The 21,398-nt window shown below is 41.3% G+C and overlaps 1 protein-coding gene across 1 annotated transcript in view; it reads left to right on the forward strand.

Annotated features, from left to right (window-relative positions):
- LOC308517125 (uncharacterized protein C1orf87) overlaps nt 1–21,398 on the forward strand; it is a gene marked incomplete at both ends in the record, with an annotated part of 74,572 nt that overhangs the window by 32,005 nt on the left and 21,169 nt on the right. Inside the window, 2 exons of the mRNA XM_081088185.1 lie at nt 1,663–1,828; nt 11,712–11,809. Coding sequence (XP_080944311.1) covers nt 1,663–1,828; nt 11,712–11,809 — 264 coding nt within the window. The remainder of the gene's footprint in view (nt 1–1,662; nt 1,829–11,711; nt 11,810–21,398) is intronic.

Below are 21,398 nucleotides of genomic sequence, written 5' to 3' on the forward strand. Positions count from 1 at the left end.
TTCCTGGTAATTACTTATCTGACATTTGAGGTTAGGAATAGCATCTGTCCCAGCCCACTCAGTGTCTAGCACAGGTCTAGCATAGTTCCTGGCACATAGGAGATGCTCAATAAATACTTGTTGGGTGTAATTGGCACCTCCCGTTATCCAAAGAGCTTGCATCACTTCATGTGCAGGGACATCTGGATTTCTACCCTATAAAAAAGGTGCCTGAAGAGATCATTTGGAACTCATCACAGAAGGTGCTGTTTACATGGACCAGATAGTGTGTGAGTGTAGAAGCGCAGGACGAGTGGCCTGTAATGAACCCAGGCTCCTTGTTCATTAATGTGCTGCTCAGGAAAATACCCTCTCATGTTCTTCAGGTAGAGCTTTAAATGAGGCAGCTCTGTGATGTTTTAAAAGCCTCCAGCATCACTAATGGGACCAGATGAAATCCACTCCTGCAGCAGGTTTCCTAAGAAACCCCACCGGCTGCAGTAAATGGGTTCCATACAACACCTGCCAGTTCAGGACCCGGTATATGGAGATGGGGGCCAGAGCCCCATGAATTCCTACCCCCAGAAACTGGCATTGAAAGAAAAGAAGGAAGAAAGAAAAACTTCTGGTTCAAATCTGGGAGATACTTCTGGTTGACAAGGCCCGAGTCATGTGCCCTGAGCAGCAAACAGAGGCTGAGAATGCAAATAGCTGGCATGCTCCTCAACTGGACTGAGAGGCAGGCTCCCGGGCTGGGAACTCCCTGAACAAGGAAAGTGGGTGCAGAGCTAGGTGACCAATGCAAAGACAAATAGCCCCTTTTCCTCCTTTTCTGTACCAAACTTTTGGAAAATACTAGCTATTGTTAAGTAATTAAGAAAGGCATAGTTTGGTGTCAAAGCTCAAGTAAGAGTTACAGAGCAAAAGGAAGATAGCATATGACCTTCCGGAAAGTTAAATGCATCTAAAAATAATCCATTGCTGAGAAAATAGTTTGGCCAGATCTGGAAGGACACATACTTTTGAAAGTGAAATACATAAATACCTCAAACTAGTTTCATAAAATAAATGACTCTGACGCTTTATCACTCTGGTCATTTTCACCTGTTATGGGAAGTAACAAAAGCCAGTTTGCTAAACCACCTGAATAATTACATACATTTGCATGTCATCTGGTAAATACATAATTACTCCCAAACTTTTCTGGGTTTTCCAGCTACAAATAGCAGAGTCAAGGATAATGCAGGAAGTTCGCCTAGGTCAAGATTGCCTCCTCTACAGGTTCCCTGGTCACAGGGATCTGCCAGGATCTGCCTTGCTTTGCTTGTGACATGTACCATTTGGAAATTTGATTATCTGGGCTCAAAAAAAAGACATGGGTAAAGTAAACTGCCATGGACGCCTCTAATTTTTTTTCTCTCAACCTGGCAAAAAGAGAGGGTAGATTACAAATTTGGTCTATATTCTAGTCAAATGGGTGGGTTCCTCCTGGAGAAGAGACTGTAAACTCCCTAGAATGGAACAGAGTTGAGGTAATCTGTGAGGTCACCACATGCAGTCCCATGGCCAGGTTCCCAGGATTTAGAAGGTGTATAACACAGGTGAGAGACATAGTATGAAATACACAGCGGCTTCCTTGAGGGGTTCACTTTTTCACAGACTTTCCCCTGCCCCTCCAAGCAGTGCTGCCCCTCAACATGCCGACTCGCCATCAGAAGTGACCAGGAGCCTGCTGGAGATCCTAAAGCTGGCACTCAGCACAGCCAATGGCAAGTTCAACCTAGAGAGCCTCAGTCGGAGTTTTCGAAAAGAAGACCACGCATTGTCTGGCTTCTTGTCCCTACCCAAGGTAACAAAATTAGATTTCAGATCTGTTCAACCCTAAAAGTCTACCCTGGAGGCTTTGGGTCTGTAGTAAGAAGGCCCGTTATGATCTGTGTTCTGCCCGTGGATTATATCGCACAGTGTTTTGTTTTCTGTGCCAGAGCAGAGAGAAACAAAACAGAAAAGGAATGTGAAATGTGCAGCATTGATCCAGGAATCTCTCTCTCTCTCTCTCTCTCTCTCTCTCTCTCTCTCTCTCTCTCTCTATATATATATATATATATATATATATATATATATAATATGCAAATCGACCGGACAGCGGAACGACCGGTCGGCTATGACACACACTGATCACCCAATCAGGGCATGCTGGCCAGCAGGCTCCAATTGCCCAATGGGGAACAGGGAACTGGGGGTGGGTGGTGGCGAACACGGGCGGTGCTGGAGCCCTGATCACCCTGCTGGTCGCCCCACACACAGAGGGCAGTGGCAGGGTCAGGGGCTGGCTGCCAGTAGCCAGGGAAGATTAGCCCTGATTGCAGGCCAGGCCTAGGGGCCCTACCCATGCATGAATTTCACATGCCAGGCCTCTAGTTAGTTATATTAAGCTATATTTTGTGTCAACAATATGGAATAATATAGCAATACCCAAATAATAGTTCACAGTGGAAAACAAGTGTTTGCCAAGGCCAAATGTCCATTCCTTATAACCTCAACAGCTTCCAGGAGGTCAGCATGTGGTATCCATTCCTTTGGAACAGCACATTGTATGGACTGGTGTGACTTATTGCTGATAGAGCTGAGTATGCTGCTTTGGGAGCATTAATTAAAAGTGCAGATGTGTTTCATGGAAGAAGATCCAGAACCATAAACCCCAGTCATGAGGCTACCTAGGATACAGGCACAATAATAATCACCACGAATGCTACAATTCCTTTAACACCAACTCGTCACCACCAAGCTTGCTGGTGTTCTCACTAAGTGCCAAGTCCTGCGCTAAATGCTTTACTTACATCATCTCACTTAACACTGAAAATACAAAATCTAAGTAGTCATTAGAACCCGTTTAATAAATTTTAAAAAATGAGCCTCAGAAGTCACCCAAGGCCCTCAGTTAGCAAGTGGCAGAGGCAGGATTCAAAGTATAGAGACAAACTGAAAATTAAGAGCTAGAATTGGCATACTATTAGGCAGAAGCTATCTGGAAGGTTCCATTGAGCTCAGGACACAAAAGTTAGAATTCCAGAGGAGTAGAGAAATAGAAGGAATTGAAAATTATAGCAGGGGGTGGGGTGTGAGTCCCATTGGAAAGATTTAAAAATACCTTTCATCTAGGTAAATAGGGGTTAGAATTGAGAGCAGAGAATTTAAAAGAACAAGTGATGTTTACTAAGGAAGCAAGGAAACAACATGCTGAAAGTGGGATCTTATTCTGGCACAGAAGTAGCTTGCTCTGTGCTTTCATTTATACAGTCAACGAAGCATGCAAAGGTAAAGCTCGTGTGTGTGTGTGTGTGTGTGTGTGTGTGTGTGTTACACTTACATGCATGTTTTACTAGAAAGAGAGAGAGGATACTACAGGAGATTCCACACATCCTACACACATTTTTTTATGCTCAGGAGTAGATCAGTAGGAATAGATTAAGAAGCACCAATTCTTTGTTATTAGAAACTGCATAACAGCATCAGTGACGCTCAAATGTTCTCAGACAATACTCTTAGAGTGGAATATAAATGACTTGAAAATCAAAGTAAATTTGCTTAACCTCTTTGAGTCTCAGGTTTTTCATCTGGAAACACTGGGTTCCAGATGTCTGCCTCCTGTCTGTTGTTAAACAAGATAAGTATGCGAAGGCATTTAGCACACTGCGTGATACCTGAACACCGGCAGGCAGAGCCAGCCTTGAACTTCTCCCCCCACAGCTGGCCCTGCAAACTTAAATTCATGGTTCATATCCAAGGAAATGGGACACATTTTCCTGAAAGCTGGTCTGCCTCTCGTGAGCCATCTGGCATCTCTTAAGACATCTGGAACTCACTCAAAGTATAGTACAGTTCCAGGAGGCATGTGAGATACAATTCTGTTTCCCCAGGACATGAGACAAATTGAAGCCCAAGGGACACTGAATACGGAAGGCAGCAGTCCCAGTCCAGCATCTTTATTCCTGGACACAGGACTTCAGAGTGGCCTAGGAAGAGCTATCTGAATTAGAAGGGGTTTTCTTTTTGACCAGTACTAAATCTCCTTGATGTCAGAGTCACAGTGCAGAGAGTCACAGACCTCCTTAAGTTTCTCATAAAACTCTGCACCCTGGGCTAGACAGGGGTGAGATGCTGAGGCACCTCCTCACAGCCAACATTTCAGAGGGGTCACAAATGATCAATAGCCTCTCCAATAAATAAATGCAGTCTTAAAGGATAATATGAGTCTTGTCACTCAAATCAATGGAATTTTGATCACTGTCAGAGAACAATATGAAAACATCAACTACCTATCATCTTCATCCTACGGACTCACACATCCTGTTCCTCTAGCATGTCTTTAATACAATGATGGCTTCTGGAAGGACTGCTGAGGCATCATGGATCCATGTACATTTATTAACCACCCTGATCATTACCCAAGTAGGTTCAATGGGTCTTTAGAAACTAAGACGCTCCCAAGCACATAGGCTCAGATTAACCCCTTTTATACATAACTTATATTCATTCTTCATTTCATGAACTCATTCTCTTTCCACTCTCCATCCCAAACTACTCCCAGACCTTCCTCCTAGGAGGAGTTAGCTAGAACACAGGTGGCTGGCCTTCTAATTACTCTGCTTCATTTTCATGCAACTTCCTCATTGCCATCAACAGGGAGTCCATTCCTGAGGGAATCCTGGCTTTGTGAATATGAAGTTTGTTCTGGTGGCAAGACACTAGTTTACCTAGTGACAGTCTTCTGCAGTTCGTCAGCTCCTCTTTGGTAGTTTGTTGTTTCTGTATCAGTATACTTTGCCCTAAAATTATAAAATTATTTCCACTAACTTCAAATCCTTCCTTATTCCAGTTCAACAGCCATCTTTCTGATCAATATTGCATGTTTATTCTATACTTGTATTCAACATGTTATTCACTCAATGTGTTCTGGGAACTTTGATAAGGCTGAGGGCAACAGACTATTACAATTTCAGGAGCTCAGGGAAAGGTGACATTTTTAGACATGTCACAGTCCTGTATAACAAATTCAGTGATGGCCATAACACTGAGCACAGAGAAGAAACTCCAACCTAGCCTACTCCAGAAACTCTCCATAGAGAAGATGCAAATACTAAATCTTAGAGGATATGTTAATTTGGCAAAGAATTGGGGGAAGGAACAGAAGAAGGACTCAGAAAGGTGTTCTAGGTAAAAGGAGAAATGAGAAATGGCCCTGAAATGAGAGAGGGCATGGTTAATTCAGGGAGCTGGAAGTCATCTGTAGTGGCAGAACATAGTGAATGTATGGCAGCTGGGGATGGTGGGAGATACTGCTCAAATGATGCCAGAATGGGAAGTAGGAGCTAATTTATGAAGTTCCTAAGGAGTGTAAATTTTATCCTGAAGGCACAGAGGAATTATCAAAGGATATTAAACAAGTGAATGATATGTTCAAATTTGGAATTTGAAAAGAGCACTCTAATAGAATATGGAGAATTAGAGGCAGATAGATCTCTAAAAGGCTGGTCCAGTAATTCAAGCAAGAAATTATGAGGGTTTAAACCAAGGAAGTAACAGGAGGGATGGGCTATTAAGGAAATAAAAAGTAGTTCTTGGTGACTAATTGAATGGGGCCCTGCATGAGGAAGAATCAAAAATGACTCCTGAGGTTCTGGCTTTGGTAACTTGATGGCTGGTGGTACCATTCTCTGAGACAGGAAACAGAAATGTTGAAGGGGTATAGGAAGGGATAAAGAGTTCAATTTTGAACATGTTGACCTAGGTTTAGAGATTAAAACGAATAAATGATTTAAGACTCTTCAATACGGAGCTGAAGCCACGTGAGCAGTTAGGGCAGGGGTCCTCAAACTACGGCCCGTGGGCCACATGCAAATACAAATACTGTATTTGTTCCCGTTTTGTTTTGTTTTTTACTTCAGAATAAGATATGTGCAGTGTGCATAGGAATTTGTTCATAGTTTGTTTTTGTTTTTTTAAACTATAGTCCAGCCCTCCAATGGTCTGAGGGACAGTGAACTGGCCCCCTGTTTAAAAAGTTTGAGGACCCCTGAGTTAGGGTTACTAGGGACACAACAAAATGTGAGATGGGAAGGGTGAGGATGGCACTTATTGTTGAGGAATAGGTAGACAAAAAGAAGCCAACAAAGGAGATGAAAATAATCAAAAGACACGTGGGGAGGAAACCAAGTGGCAGCATAGGTAAACACCGGAGTTTGCTGCCTCGAACAACCACTTCAAAAATACAACTAAAAGACTGAACAGACATCATCCAGAACCACAGGAAGGCTGGCTGAGTGGAAATTCTACAAATAGAAGGAAGGAGACCCAGAGGAGGAGTGGTGCGGAAGTAAAATACTAAGGTGCAGAGGTGCATGAGGAGCGGGCTGGTGGCTGAGGGCGCAGTTGTCTTTTTCAATCAGGAGGGAGTCTCAAGCTCTGAGCTCAAGTTCTGGGCAAGACTTTGGGGACCCAGACTCATACAGTAGAAGCGGGACTGTCTGGCATCGGTCGGAACTCGAGGGCAGCTTTCTCTCGGAGGTGCTTGCAGTGATTACCAGTACACTGAGAAGCAGAGCCTCTGAGGGCAGGACTCAGAGCAGCCATAACTGCTCGCTCCACCTTGTGGATCTCGTGGGACCCGCCCTGCCCCACCCAAGCCCTGCAGGGAGGCTTTTGCTGGGTAGCCTCAGGCAAAGGCTAGATTAGCACCTCCTTAGAGATCCAGGAGAGAGTATCCCCAGTGGTCAGAGTGGGACCATCCAGTTTGCAGCTCCTCGGACCTTTAAAGGACACACTCAGGGGGCAGACCCAGTGAGCACCAAAGCCCCATTGAAGCAAGTCTTGCCCCGGAGGGGTGTCTCCAGCACAGAAGTTCTCCCACTGCAGACACAACTGATTCTCACAGCCAATTGGCCTGGAGGTCATTCCCTCCAAGTGTTAACTACAACAATCAAGGCTTAACTACAACAAGACTGTGCACAAAGACCACAAGGGGGTGCACCAAGAGTATCCTCCTCAGGTAATTGGGGAGGCTGAGCCACTGGGCCATAGAGGACACTTAGCACAGAAAACCACTTTATCAACACAGAGAAGCATAAAAAATGCGGAGACAAAGAAACAGAACACAAATGACAGAAATGGAGGAAAGAAAACTACTGGATATAGAGTTCAAAATCATACTTTTAAGGTTTTTCAAGAACTTTCTGGAAGTCACCAATAAATTTAGTAAGACCCTCGAAAAGACTGGTGAAACCGCCGATAAATGTAGTGAGATCCTCAAGAAATCTAGTCAGACCCTCGATGTTATGATAAAGGACCAACTAGAAATTAAGCATACACTGACTGAAATAAAGAATATTATACAGACTCCCAACAGCAGACTAGAGGATCGCAAGAATCAAGTCAACGATTTGAAATACAAAGAAGCAAAAAACACCCAACCGGAAAAGCAAAATGAAAAAGAATCCAAAAATATGAAGATAGTGTAAGGAGCCTCTGGGACAGCTTCAAGCGTACCAACATCTGAATTATAGGGGTGCCAGAAGAAGAGAGAGAGCAAGATATTGAAAACCTATTTGAAGAAATAATGACAGAAAACTTCCCCTACCTGGTGAAAGAAATAGACTTACAAGTCCAGGAAGTGCAGAGAACCCCAAACAAAAGGAATCCAAAGAGGACCACACCAAGACACATCATAATTAAAATGCCAAGAGCAAAAGACAAAGAGAGAATCCTAAAAGCAGCAAGAGAAAGAAAATCAGTTACCTACAAGGGCGTACCCATACAACTGTCAGCTGATATCTCAACAGAAACTTTGCAGGCCAGAAGGGAGTGGCAAGAAATATTCAAAGTGATGAATGCCAAGAACCTACAACCAAGATTACTTTATTCAGCAAAGCTATCATTCAGAAGTGAAGGCCAGATAAAGAGCTTCACAGATAAGAAAAAGCTAAAGGAGTTCATCACCACCAAACCAGTATTATATGAAATGCTGAAAGGTATCCTTTAAGAAGAGGAAGAAGAAGAAAAAGGTAAAGATACAAATTATGAACAACAGATACACATCTATCAACAAGTGAATCTAAAAATCAAGTGAATAAAGAATCTGATGAATAGAATGAACTGGTGATTATAATAGAATCAGGGACATAGAAAGGGAATGGACTGACTATTCTTGCTGGGGGGGGACGGGGGGAGGGTGTGGGGGATGTGGGAAGAGACTGAACAAAAATCGTGCACCTATGGATGAGGACAGTGGGTGGGGAGTGAGGGTGGAAGGTGGGGCGGGAACTGGGAGGAGGGGAGTTATGGGGGCAAAAAAGAGGAACAAATGTAATAATCTGAACAATAAAGATTTAATTTTAAAAAAAAGACATGTGGGAGTGGTCAGGAAGCCAAGAGATAAGCCATATCGCATGCTGTCATCAATAATTAGGAATGAGAAGTATTCATTAAATTTGAAACTATGGAGGTTACTAGTGACTTGGTAAACAGAGTTTAAGCATCCATCGTGATGGGATAAAAGGCAAATAAAGCCATAAATGGGAAGAGAGGAAGTAGAGGGCATTTGTGCACCACTCTTTCAATGAGGATTTTGGGAAAATGAATATTTATTTCACATGTCAGTTTCTAAATAAGAGATACTTTATTTACATTTGATTTTAAAAAATCCCTGTTAAACAGAAGAAACTTCACATAATCACTTTCTCATTGAACAAGAGTCATCCTTTTAATATCTATGCTTTAAAGGATTTTAATAATAATCCTGAATAACACTAAACTGCCAGGATTTTCTAGTAGATATTTCTATTACTCCTCTACAGCTGTCAGCAGTCAGTTCTTAGCAGCTATCAATCAACCTGCTTCTAGGAACTCTGATGTACTATTTCCAATCTGCTGCTCATTTTAGCCTGGAGCATAATTCAATATTGCCAGCAGTAAATAAACTGTTTTTAGAATAACCCTTTAGTATTTCAATGTTTCAACCTTTTAATGTTTCAAAATATGTCCTGGCCAGTGTAGCTCTGTTGGTTGGAGCATCATCCCAAATACCAGAAGGTGGTGAGTTTGATTCCTGGTCAGGACACATGCCAGGTTATAGATTCCAATCCCAGTTGGAGGCTGGGGTGTGGGAGGCAATGAATTGATGTTTCTCTCTCACACCAATGCTTCCCTCCCTTTCTTCTTCCATCCAAAAATAAAATAAAAATACATTAAATATGCTGTAATCATAACTATGAATCAATTCTTATTTATGGCGTAAAATGGAATAATGGAACTAATTTCTATCTCTCGAAATTTATTCTTTACTAAGTTCTGTCCATACACACTCCACTCTTCAGTGTCTTTAACTCATTCATTCATTTTCTCATTCATCAATGTATTCATTTACTCAATAATTATTGCTCTTTTATTTTATAACAGTGTGCTAGGCAGTGGTGGTAAGAAAATGAATGAAACACAATTCCAGCCCTCAGTAGACCACTGTCTTGTAGAGAAGCTCTAATGAACAGACAATTACTGCTCAGCATGGAAAGGAGTATAAAACTATAATGAATAATGTCAAAATACAGTCAGTCTCAAAAAAGCACCATGCTTTTTCTCACCCATTATTTACAATGCTTTTTCTCTGCCTGGATTCTCCCAAACCCCTTATTCTCCTAGCCAACTCTTAGCTGTTTTTTCACATTTCAAATTGATCATGTGTGTGTTTGTGTGTGTTGTTTGTTTTGTTTTGCTGTTAAGCTTCCCTGACACGACTCCTCTCTCTACACTTAGTAAGTAATGTTTGCAAGTTTCAAATCTAAATTTGTTGTTAGTTTCCTTCCATATAGACAAATGAAAATTATCTTCTTGTTTCTGTTTAAGTCTAGGTTTTATTATCATTCAGGTATGGTCAGACCGACAGAGCAGGAGATGCTTGCCATTGAAAAAAATAGTGTGTTACTCATAGTTCCCAAGAGGAAAGGGCATGGAACCCCCCAGGGCACATGGGGGAGCACCAGAGGCTATCAGGGGACATGTGGGCAAGGCCTTCATTGTGGAATGAGCAAGGCAGGGTAACCAGGTTTAGAGTTGACTAGATTGAATAATTTGGACCCTGAGGTATAGATTCTGTTCTGATTTATTCAATACTTGGCCCTTGGGTGACAAGCACAGGGAAAAAGTGGCTCCAGCCTGAAAGCCCAATGAAAGAGGTGGTTGGTTTGCATATAAAGGGCACACTTTCCTGCCAGTCCATTACTTTATCTAGGAATTGGCTAGCCCTGGGAGGAGCAATCTCTCCAGAGTCAGCAAAGCCCCATGATGTTAAAAAGCCGGGTCAGAATAAAAAGATATGCTTGATGCACTTACTATACTGAAATTGCTCTCAAAAATAATAATAGTAGCTACTATTTAACACTAAACTAGACATTCCTTTACTTTATTTTGTCGGGTCAGCTTTAGCTCAAGCGGTTACTTCGGCTTCTGCTTCTTTATTTTGTCCCTTCCTTCCTTCTTTCCATTCTCTTTCCCTTCCCCTATCCCTCTTTCTTGTTCTTTTTCTTGCTACTTCTTTCCTTTCCTCTTCTCTCTTTCCCTTTTTCTTCTTCTTCCCTCCCTTCCTTCTTTTCTTTATTCAACAGATATTAATTCAATGTCTACCAAAAGCCCAGCACTATTCTAACTGCTTATTTTCTCATGTAATCTTCACAGAATCCTGGGAAGCAGAAAACACTATAGTCTTATTTAGTAGATGCAGTAACTGGGCATAGCAAGGTTAAGTAACTTCCTAAGGTCACACAGATAACAGGCAGCAGATTGGGTGTTCAGAATAAGTCCTGTTTTATTCCGAAGTCTATATGCTTAAACATTATGCTAACCATACAACATATGCTATTACACCCCTAAAAGTTTGACATGTTTGAATCTAAGTATCACCCACTCACCAAGTTGAGAACTGAATTGGTTTGTCAACTAGACTCAGAATACTAAGTACATATGAAACTGCAGTGACACTTCATTCATTCATCCAACAAGTAATTTATTGAACATCTAGTTTCTAGACTAAGTTCCATGATTTCTGTGACACTGAAAAAATCACTTAATCTCCCTAAATCTTGGTTTCCTCATATATAAAATACAGGTAATATTAACCATGTTAATACAACAAGCTTGTTTTGTAAATCAAAGTAGATATACAGAAAGATTTTGCAATTTACCTATATTACAAGTATATAATTTCTAGGACTTGACCACCAATTCTGTGGCTGACAAATATGTAAGATCAGAATTTTAAAGTTCAGTGACTTCTGGGTAATGAACTATACTCTGTGTCAACCAAATAAAATCTTGCCGTTGCTGAACATTTAGTTGGACATTCTTGTCTTGAATGATATCCTAATGGTACAGTGCACTCTGGGGTATTAATTCTTTATCAAAATCAGCCTAACCGGTTTGGCTCAGTGGATAGAGCGTCGGCCTGCTAACCAAAAGTTTCCAGGTTCGGTTCTGGTCAAGGGCATGTATCTTGGTTGCGGGCACATCCCCAGTAGGAGGTGTGCAGGAGGCAGCTGATCAAAGTTTCTCTCTCATTGATGTTTCCAACTCTCTATCCCTCTACCTTCCTCTCTGTAAAAAAACAATAAAAATATATTTTAAAAAGATCATATAGGTTCTAATTTTTAATTTCATTACAGTGACAACATTCTTTTTATGTGCAGGTCAGAGCTATCTGTGGGAAACATGGATTATATCTGACTTTGAGCCTTCTGGAAACATTGCTCAATCATCAAGATTTGGCTTACCAAAATGAAATAAAGTAAGTTGATTTTTTATGCACAGAGTCCTCTGAAAGGATACCAAACACAGAGATCTGTCTCTAAATTAGAAGTTTTATGTGCGAAACAATCAATTTCATTACCTAAAGACAGAGTTAAGAAATGTTTGCTTATATTAAAACACATTGCGGACCAGTAGTTTTATTGCTAGCTTTGCCTAGTGGCCAGATAAGTTTCTACTGAATGAGTACAAAAAAACGTTTTACATAAATGTTAAAGGCACGCTTTAAAATGAAATACCCATTGTATTTTGAAGTTATTTATTACATGTTCTTACAAGCTAATATCTTTTTAAAGTATGATACTTTGTGTAATATGAAGTGAGAATTCTCATGATTCGTCCGCAATGTATTAAGGCCAAATGCTTTCCAATTTGTGAAAATATGAACTATTCCCAGCTGCATTGTGTTAAGGCCAAACACTTTACTTAGCCAGAGAAAAACAAAAGCACTGAACTTCCATTTCAAGCCATTATCAACTATCAATAATCAAATTTACCATTTTACCTTGAACAACTAAGAGATAGGACAAACTATATGGAGGAATAGTTTTCAGAGACTGGACAAGAGGCAGCACAGAGCAGTGATTCCTGACAGAGAAAAAAAATGAGGAAAGCTCACCTTATTGAACAAGAGGGAATCTAAACTTAGCCCAGGATTTTTCTTGAGCTAAAGAGAAAAATCTCTCTAAATCGTTGTTTCCTCATATAGAAAATACAGGTAATATTGTGCTTCACTTCCTGTGGAGTTCAGCAAGGCCAAGGAGGCTAGAATGCACAGTACAGAGTAGCAGAGAGGAGAGACCCCCAGAGAGTTCTTTCTGGAGTTTTCCAAAGAGTTACCCTAGAGTTTTCATGTAAGAACTGGCCAATGTGTGCATTTGAGGAAACTACACAAGTCCAGAGAAAGAAAAACCAAAAGAAAAAGGTGGGAAAATGCTTAGATCTCATACAGGGCTAGGAATAGTTCATATTTTCACAAATCAGAAAGGAACACATGTGGCATTGAGTGAAGTCATGAGAAGGATATTGTGCTGTAGTGAGACCAAATTTCTCTAGACAAATTAACAAATCTTATAAATTCTAATAAAGCTTAAAATGAGCAAACTGTTTCCAACTTACTTAACTACATCCAAGAACAAAGCCCCCAAACTTCTAAAGGAATAAAACAAAATCAAAAATAAAAAATTCACAATTTCTGGCATTCATACAAAAATTACCAGGCATGAAAAGAAGACAAAAAAAAAAAAAGTACAATCTATCATTAGGAGAAAAACTAATTTATAAAAGCAAATTCATAAACAGAGATGATGGAAATAGTAGATAAGAGTAATAAAAGAGCAATTATAAATACACTTCACATGCTCATAAAAGCATGAGCCTAATGAGAGATATGAAAGATACAAAAAGAAAGCCAAAAACAATAACCCCAGTCCAATAATACACTTTCAAATAACCTATGATCAAAGAAGAAATCACAAGGGAAATTACTAGAAACTTGGAACAGACTGTCAAATCTCAGAGGGAAGACAGGGGTGGGTGGATGGGAAGAAATCAAGCAAAGAACTTGTATGCATATATGCATAACCTGCATACACAAACAATAGGGTGGTGAAGGCCAGGGGTGGGGAATTGGGGGTGGGGGCAGGATAGAAGGGGTCCATGGGGGAAAAAAGGGGGACATATGTAATACTTTCAATAAATATATACATACATATATATCCTATCTAATAAAAGAGTAATATGCAAATTAACCATCACTCCGAGAAAAGATGGCGGCACCCATAGTGGCTGGGCAGGACGCTGGCAGTGTCACCCCTGCAATGTGAGCCCAGCAGGCAAGCAGGGCCACAGGCAACACCCAGCAGGGCCTGCTGAGTGGTGGTGATAGCAACTTGCAGGCAGCACCCAGCAGGGCCTGCTGGGCAGTGGCTGCGGTGACCGGGGAGCAGGCAATCGGGGCCTGCAAGCAGCACCCAGTAGGGCCTGCTGTGTGGTGACAGCTGTGACCAGGGAGCAGGAAATTGGGGCCCGCAGGCAGCACCCAGCAGGGCCTGGTTGCCCATCCCCGTGGTATGGAGCAGGCAGGCCCCACAGAGAGCAGAGAACCACGGAGAGTGGGCCCAAGCCGTCAGTAGCACATCCCCTGAGGGCTCCCAAATTGGAGAGGGTGCAGGTTGGGCTGAGGGACCTCCCTGCCCATCCCCCCACCCGTGCATGAATTTCATGCACTGGGCCTCTAGTGTATATATATAAAACTAAATTAAAAATGAAAACACAACACACCAGTAATCCTTGGCTTTTCTCTCTTCCACATTTCACATCCAATTCATCAGTAACCCATCATTAAATCAACTCTATATTCAGAATATGTTCAGAACTTGGTCACTTCTCACCACCTCTATTGTTACTGAACTACACCTCATCCAAGCAACTATTATCTTTCTCCTGTGTTACTATAATAGCCTTCTAACTGAACTCTCTTCTCCCTTGTCCCTAGTTTATATAACACTGAAAGAGCATCTTACTTTAGAGATTTAAAAAAAAAAAAAAGTCCTTACAAAGTGTTCCATGTGATCTGCTCCCCCATCACTTCTCTGGCTCCATCTACAACTTTCTTTGCTCATTATATTTCAGTTACACTGTCCTCTTCTTCCTCAAGCACACCAGGCACAAATCCACCTTAGCACCTATTTTCCAAATGTTTCCTCTACCTAAACTGCTCTTTCCCCAGATATCTTCATGCTACTCCACTTTTCAAGTTTTTGCTCAGATGTCACCTATCAATAAGGCTACCGTATTTAAAATTGTAGTCCCCACCCATTCTCACCTTTAACCTGCTTTCCTTTGCACTCTTCTATACACTTATCAACTTCTAATGTATTTGGTAATTTGCTGATGTGATGTTTATTGTTATCTGTTGATTTTTGATAGACTATATGTCATAGGGCAGGCAGGATCTTCATTTTATTTATTGATGTATCCCAAAGGATCCGGCAAGCAAGTCAAACTCACAGCCGACGGGTCGCATGCCTCATTTATTTAATGTGAGTTGGACATGCTTGCGATTGCCTGGCATGTGATAGGTATTCAAAAAATAGGGAATTGAACTGGACTAGAAAAGTTATACAGTCTCAAAATACTCTTAAGGATATAGATACATGAATTCTTCCTAGTCCCTGGCTCATGATCAAATTGAAGAAAGCCTTCTCTAATCACCTCATCAAAATCAGGCCCTGTGTTAATATATTTCCTAGCACCTATCACCATTTGTAATTATATATTTATTTGTGTGATTTGTTAGTTTAATGTCTAGATACTGATCTCCATGCTGGCAAAAGACATGACTGTTTCCTTCGCTTTCTTATTGTTGTGGTTGTTAATCCTCACCAGAGGATATTTTTCAATTGATTTTTAGAGAGAATGGAAGGGAGGAACAGAGAGAGGGAGAGAAGGAGAAACATCCATGTGAGAGAAACACATCCTTTGTTTGCCTCCACATGTGCTGACCAGGGCTGGGGATTGAACCTGCAACCCAAGTGAGTGCCCTTGACCAGGAATCAAACCCACAGCCCTTCGGTGTTCCAGCTGACTCTCTAACCACTAAGCAACATCAGCCAGGGCTGTTTCCTTCCTATTTTATTCTCAACATCTTGTAGGCTGGTATCTAGCATATGGTAGGTACACAGTAAATGTTGATTGATTAATTAATTAATTAATTTAACAATCATTTACTCAATGCCTGCTGTACACCAGTCACCATTCTTGTCGTTGGAAATACAGATGTGAATAAAACAAGGCTCCTTCCTTCATGAAGTTTGTATTCTAATGGGAAAGAACAAGTTAGATCATGTGATATATCACATGCTGATAAGAGCAATCCAGAAAAACAAAGAAGGCTAAAGGTTAAAGGAAACATCAATTAATAAATAAATGATGATAGAAGGTTGAGCTTAGTCAATGAATATCTGCCAGACCAGCTTTGGACAAGGGAGTTTCTCTTCTCTAAAACCTTAGAGGGTTGGTTGGGTGATGGTGGAGGGAGGTGGTTAAGCAGCAAAAGCAGGGAAGTGGAATAAGAGCTGAATAGAAAACCAATAAGCTAAAAATGGCAGGCCTCAAAAGGCAACGATATAAAGGGAGGGAATGCAAGTATCAAAGCTCACATTATACCTGGTATATATTATACTCAATTAAAAGTTGGTGTTCAGAACCAAGATTGTAAGAATCAGAGATATGAGAATAAGAGTGAATGGAGAGCAAATGAGGTTAGGCTACTTATAATTATATCAATATTTGCACTTTCCCACTGTTTAATGTGCATATCAGAGGAGCTGATTTGTTTTATTCACCTGTCTTTGACCTTTGAATGTTCAAGGACATCAAAACAATGAAACCACTGAAGCATTGCATGTAAAAGTGATAAACCTGTTTCATCCTTAAACAGTTATTGGCTAAAGCTTCTTCTGGTGAATGAAATCCATTCCGTTAAGGGCTTTGTATGCAAACCTATATCCTTAAGAGATTAAAGATGCAATTCAGACACACATTTCAGGAGCTGAATGCACGAATCATTATTTTAGTACATATTGTCCATTAATCTGCTGTTCAATTGGGAACCCATTTGGAATGCGGCTGCTTGCTAATTAGCAGGATTCTAGTGCTGAGCTGCTTCCTGATTAAATGTCCTTTAGAATCAATAAAACATCAGGAGGGATTATGGTGATGTGGGATTAGCCCCATCTAACCAAATAAAATGAATTGTGATCTCTTCTTAAACTGTCACGTTGCAAGAGCTGATGAGAGGAGCAATTTCGTGAATGCTGTTGCAAAGTTGTTGCTGTGTGTGTGTGTGTGTGTGTGTGTGCGTGTGTGTAACACTGAAATTTTATTTTTTGCAATTTGCCTACCAATTAGCAGAGACATTACTGAATGACTGCCAGGGTAAGGCGATTTTGAGAAAGACTTGATTACGATTCAAATCTCTACTCTGAATCACCCTGATGTAAAATGAGTTCAGGTTGTGTTGGATGGAAATTATTATCCCTCTTCTTGGCCAGGAACATGTAAGTCAGAATTAGCATTTAATATTTCTGTGTGACTTTACAATAAATGGTAATTAAGGAGGGCAGAGAGAGAACAGGAGGCAAAATAATACTCTGAAATTGTATTGGCAAAATTAAACACTTCAAACCCAGTTTAAAACACAGGCACACAAGCCAAATTGTGTTGGGGTAGGGGATAAATAATGAAGTTGCTATAGAAGCTTTGTAAATAGAGTGGAGCAATTGACACAGCCCTAAGTAGGACTTATCATACACATCTGGCCCATTATTAAGAGTGCAATTAGGTTGAAAAGGACTGGTTTGAAAATCCCAAGACCAACCAGAGGATTTTACAAGATAAAGGAGACATGAGGTGTCTGATTCAGCAATTACTTTTAATGAGAATAGGAAAATTGTTAAGCAGTGGATTATTAAAGATATGGCTTAGACCTACCCATTGATTTGGTCTTGGAAACTGGACCTGGCTTTTAAGGGTTTATTAATTCCAGTCTTCTCTTCTAGAAGCCCATAATTCATAAGCGGTGAAGATAATAATAATAAAGTTATTATTATTATTAATAGCCAGCACTTATATAGTGCTTATTATATTCTTGGCAGTTTTCTACGTACTTTATAAATGTTGACTCTTAATCTTTGCAAGTGCCCACATGAGGTCGGTACTATTGTTTATCAGGTGAGGAAACTGAGGCACAGAGGGGCTAAAACCAATATGCAACTGATAAAAAATTCATCAATAGGCTAAATCAAATGCAGGCTCTCTAGCTTAGGGGGTTGGGCTCTTAATACACCATATTGACTCTTCTACAAGTCCTGTGAACCTGAGTTTATAGGTGGTTGCTAGAACCAGGGGCCGTGGGCAAATGGCCTGAGGTCTATCTTTGGGCTTGATCCTGAACACAGTTCCAAACCAATCGCGGAGTGTTGCCTGGCCTCTCCTCCAAGACCCAGGAGAGGTGTGGGATACAGATATAAAAGCAGGGAGGCTTCTAAGTTCCTGGAGCAGATATGATCCAAAGAAGCTCAGGGCTTGCAGGTTGCCTCTTCTCACTGTTTGAAACTCCCAATCTCCCTTTAGCCCCATCCATGCAGAAAGGCAGCAGGAGTCCCGGAATCACATAGGCCAAGATGGAAATTCTATCCCAGAATTGCACTGGCTTTGGGAACTTGAGCAAGTCAATATTTTCTCTTGGTTTTGCATCTGTCAAGTGGAAAAAGAACCCTTTTGTCTGAATTTGAGTTTACTGCCTGTGTGTCAGGGAAGGACTTTACTTAGCAGGGTGAATATGCAAGAAAAGAAGAATCTAGCTCAGGCTACATGACCAAGAAGCTGAAAGCAAAGGAAGACAGTGCAGTTAAATGAGCACGCAGCTGTAGAGCTGTTTCTAAGTGGTTGGAGCACCAGTCCACACACCAAAAGGTTGTGGGTTCGTTCTCCAGCCCTGTAGGGGGCACAGCAAGAGGAAACCAATCAATATGTCTCACTACATCGATGTTTCTCCCTGCCCCCTTCCACTCTCTGTGAAGAGAAAAAATGAAAAAAATATCCTCGGGTGAGAAAAACAATGATAAATGAGCAGCCAGCAGGTAAATCAAATATCCACCTGAACTAAGGGAGTAAGAGATTCATGCAAGGCACCTAACATGTCCCAGGCACGAGGCTAGATGCTTTACATGGGTTATCTCTTGTCATACTCCCAGCAGTCCATGAGTTATATTTTTCATACCCACTTCAGAGATGAGTAAACTGAGATTCAGAGATCTTAGTAAATTGTTCCAAAAGTTGGGTGTCTTTGTTCCTGTTGTAGGCTGAATTATATCCTCATCCCCACCCCTGATTCATATGTTGAAACCTTGAGGACATCAGACTATGACTATATTCGCAGATAAGGCCTTCAAAGAGGTGATTAAGTTAAAATGAGTTCATCAGGTTAGGCCCTAATCCAATCTGCCTGGTGTCCTTATGAGATGAGAAAATCTGTACTCCTAGAGAAAAGACACAGCTGTGAAGACACAGCAAGAAGCCTGCCATCTCTAAGCCTTCAGAGAAGCCAAACCTAATGAAACCTTGATCTTGAACTTCTAGCCTCCAGAACTGTGAGAAGATAAATTTCTGTTGTTTAAGCCACCCAGTCTGTGGCATTTTGTTATGGCAGCCTGAGTAAACTATACAGCCCCTAAAACAAGGGTGGGGAACTTTTTCCTGCTAAGGGCCATTTGGATATTTATAATATCATTTGAGAGCCATACAAAATTATCAACTTTAAAAATTGCTATATTTGCTCAAACATTTAATTAACTCATCCCTAATGCCTTGGCAGAGCCAGACGAAATGATTTCTCAGGCCTTACATGGCCCTCTGGCCGGACGTTCCCCACCCCTGCCTTAAAGGCTAACCGTCTCCTCCATAGTCTCCTTCCCATCTGCCTCCTCCTTCTAGCACAGTGGTTCTCAACCTTGGCTGCACATTAGAATCACCTGGGAATCTTTTTAAAATCCTGATTTCTGGGCCTCATCCTCCGGAAATTCTATTTCTTTGTTACGGGGTGGGGCCACAACATTAGTAACAAAGAAACAGAATTTCCAGAGTATGAGGCCCAGAAATCAGGATTTTAAAAAGATTCCCAGGTGATTCCAATGTGCAGCCAAGGTTGAGAACCACTGTTCTAGCAGACTTTGTACCTTCTCAGCTGGAGTAGATTACATTCCCAAAGGAATGGCTAGAATGAGTAAACTCTTCAAATCACAGGAGTTAACCTTTGAGTCTAGCAATTGAACAGACCTTCTCTGCAGCACTGTTCTATCATGTATGTCAGCTTAACTTGTAGGGACTAATCAGATGAGAGAGGGGGAAGAGTATTTCAAAGAGAAGGAGCAAAAAAGTGAGCAAAAACATAGCAAGTTTGGAGAACCACACTGTTGTTATGACCAAAGTGTACATTTCACAGGGGGAAAAGGCAATGGGCTTGGCAAGGAAGCACCTGAACACCTTTGATTTACGCCTATATGAAGCACGGAGAAACGTGCCACCTGTAATTAATTTCATCATGATTACAAGGATATTTCTATGAAAAAGCTCACATTTTGTGTGTTTGGCTTCTGTTTTGTCTTGTTTCTATATATAAAATGTTCAGTATAAAATGTCACCTGCTTCACAACCCATTATCAAAATTCCTGTGGACAAATAAAGACATAAATAATGCACCAATAGCAAAAACTAATAACACCAGAATCTAAAAGGAATCTCTACCAACTATAAACACACGGAATCTGGACGAATTAATGAGTTGGTTCCCCAAGTTTTACCCTGCCTACCTAAAAGAAGTGCAGAAGAAAGAAGACATTTTGTGCCTTCCCTTTGATTTGAAGGCTCCATGTTTTAACCAACCAGAAAGTAACACAGGTGCTTTCTGTAGCTCTGTTTCCACCTCCTCCGTCCCTCACTCAAGAACGCACAAACATACACTTACCTGCTGTCAACAAAATGTCACTGCCACCAGTCGAATGCCACAGGAGTTCTGAGTCTGGGGTTTGTAAACAGGACAAACTTTATTCAGGTAAACAGAGTGCAAACCAGAGAGGCCTAGAAAGGAAAAGACTGATCCCCACCAGGGAAGGCCTGCTTATGTAAAGTTTCCACTCCCTTCCCTCCCTGATAGGTCCACTTCTATGCAAATGAGAAATTCAGATTTACACACTCTGATTGGCCCAAATAATACCATCCTGATTCACACGTTCTGATTGGTATTATGGAGCTGCTCTGATTGGTCAGTAAAGATGCAAATGAGGCTATAGCTGTACATTACTGATTGGACAGGCAGGGCAGGTCTCAACCCATTGGTTGAAAGACGATTCCAGGAACTCCCTTATAAGGGTCCAGTCAGCCTGCAGGAACACAGTGCAAGAGGCTGGCAGATCAGTCTGTGGCTTTTTCCCTGAAGTGCAGTGTATGTGAGAGGCCTCTGTCAGCAATGGCTGCTAGATTCTGGTTATGAATTTGAGCCCAATTAGCCACAAGGAATCCTTGGCAGTTTACTTCTCGGGGTCAACACTGCACACACCTTTCTGTACCTATGCAGAGAGTACAACTCCCAGGATTGACAGAGCAGTAAGTTGGGGAAAGGAAGGCAGGAAAGGGAAAAGCTGGCTATGGTGTTTACATCTGGTGAAGCAAAATTCCTGAAAATACAGTTGTGTAGGCTGGTAATTGTATATGCTGAGGGGTATATCAATTATGACATACTACACTGATTTAGTGTCTGATATTCAATAGGTGGGGTGAAATGATCCCACCCCTGATGTGGTCCCAACAGAGGGGTACCAGGCACCCAGGTGTTGGTGGCAGTTGCCACCTGCTCTTTAACTGCAGGATTAAATGAGCAGTGCGTAGGCCAATGGAAATCCACACAATTCATGCGCTGTATTGTGCTGAATGGGAACAGTTCCTCATTTGACCCTGAATAAAGAGAAAATCCAACATAGAAGGCCCAATTTTGTAAAATACTGCAA

This window comes from Myotis nattereri (assembly GCF_964212035.1).
Source record: "Myotis nattereri genome assembly, chromosome: 3".
Classification (NCBI taxonomy): Eukaryota; Metazoa; Chordata; class Mammalia; order Chiroptera; family Vespertilionidae; genus Myotis; species Myotis nattereri.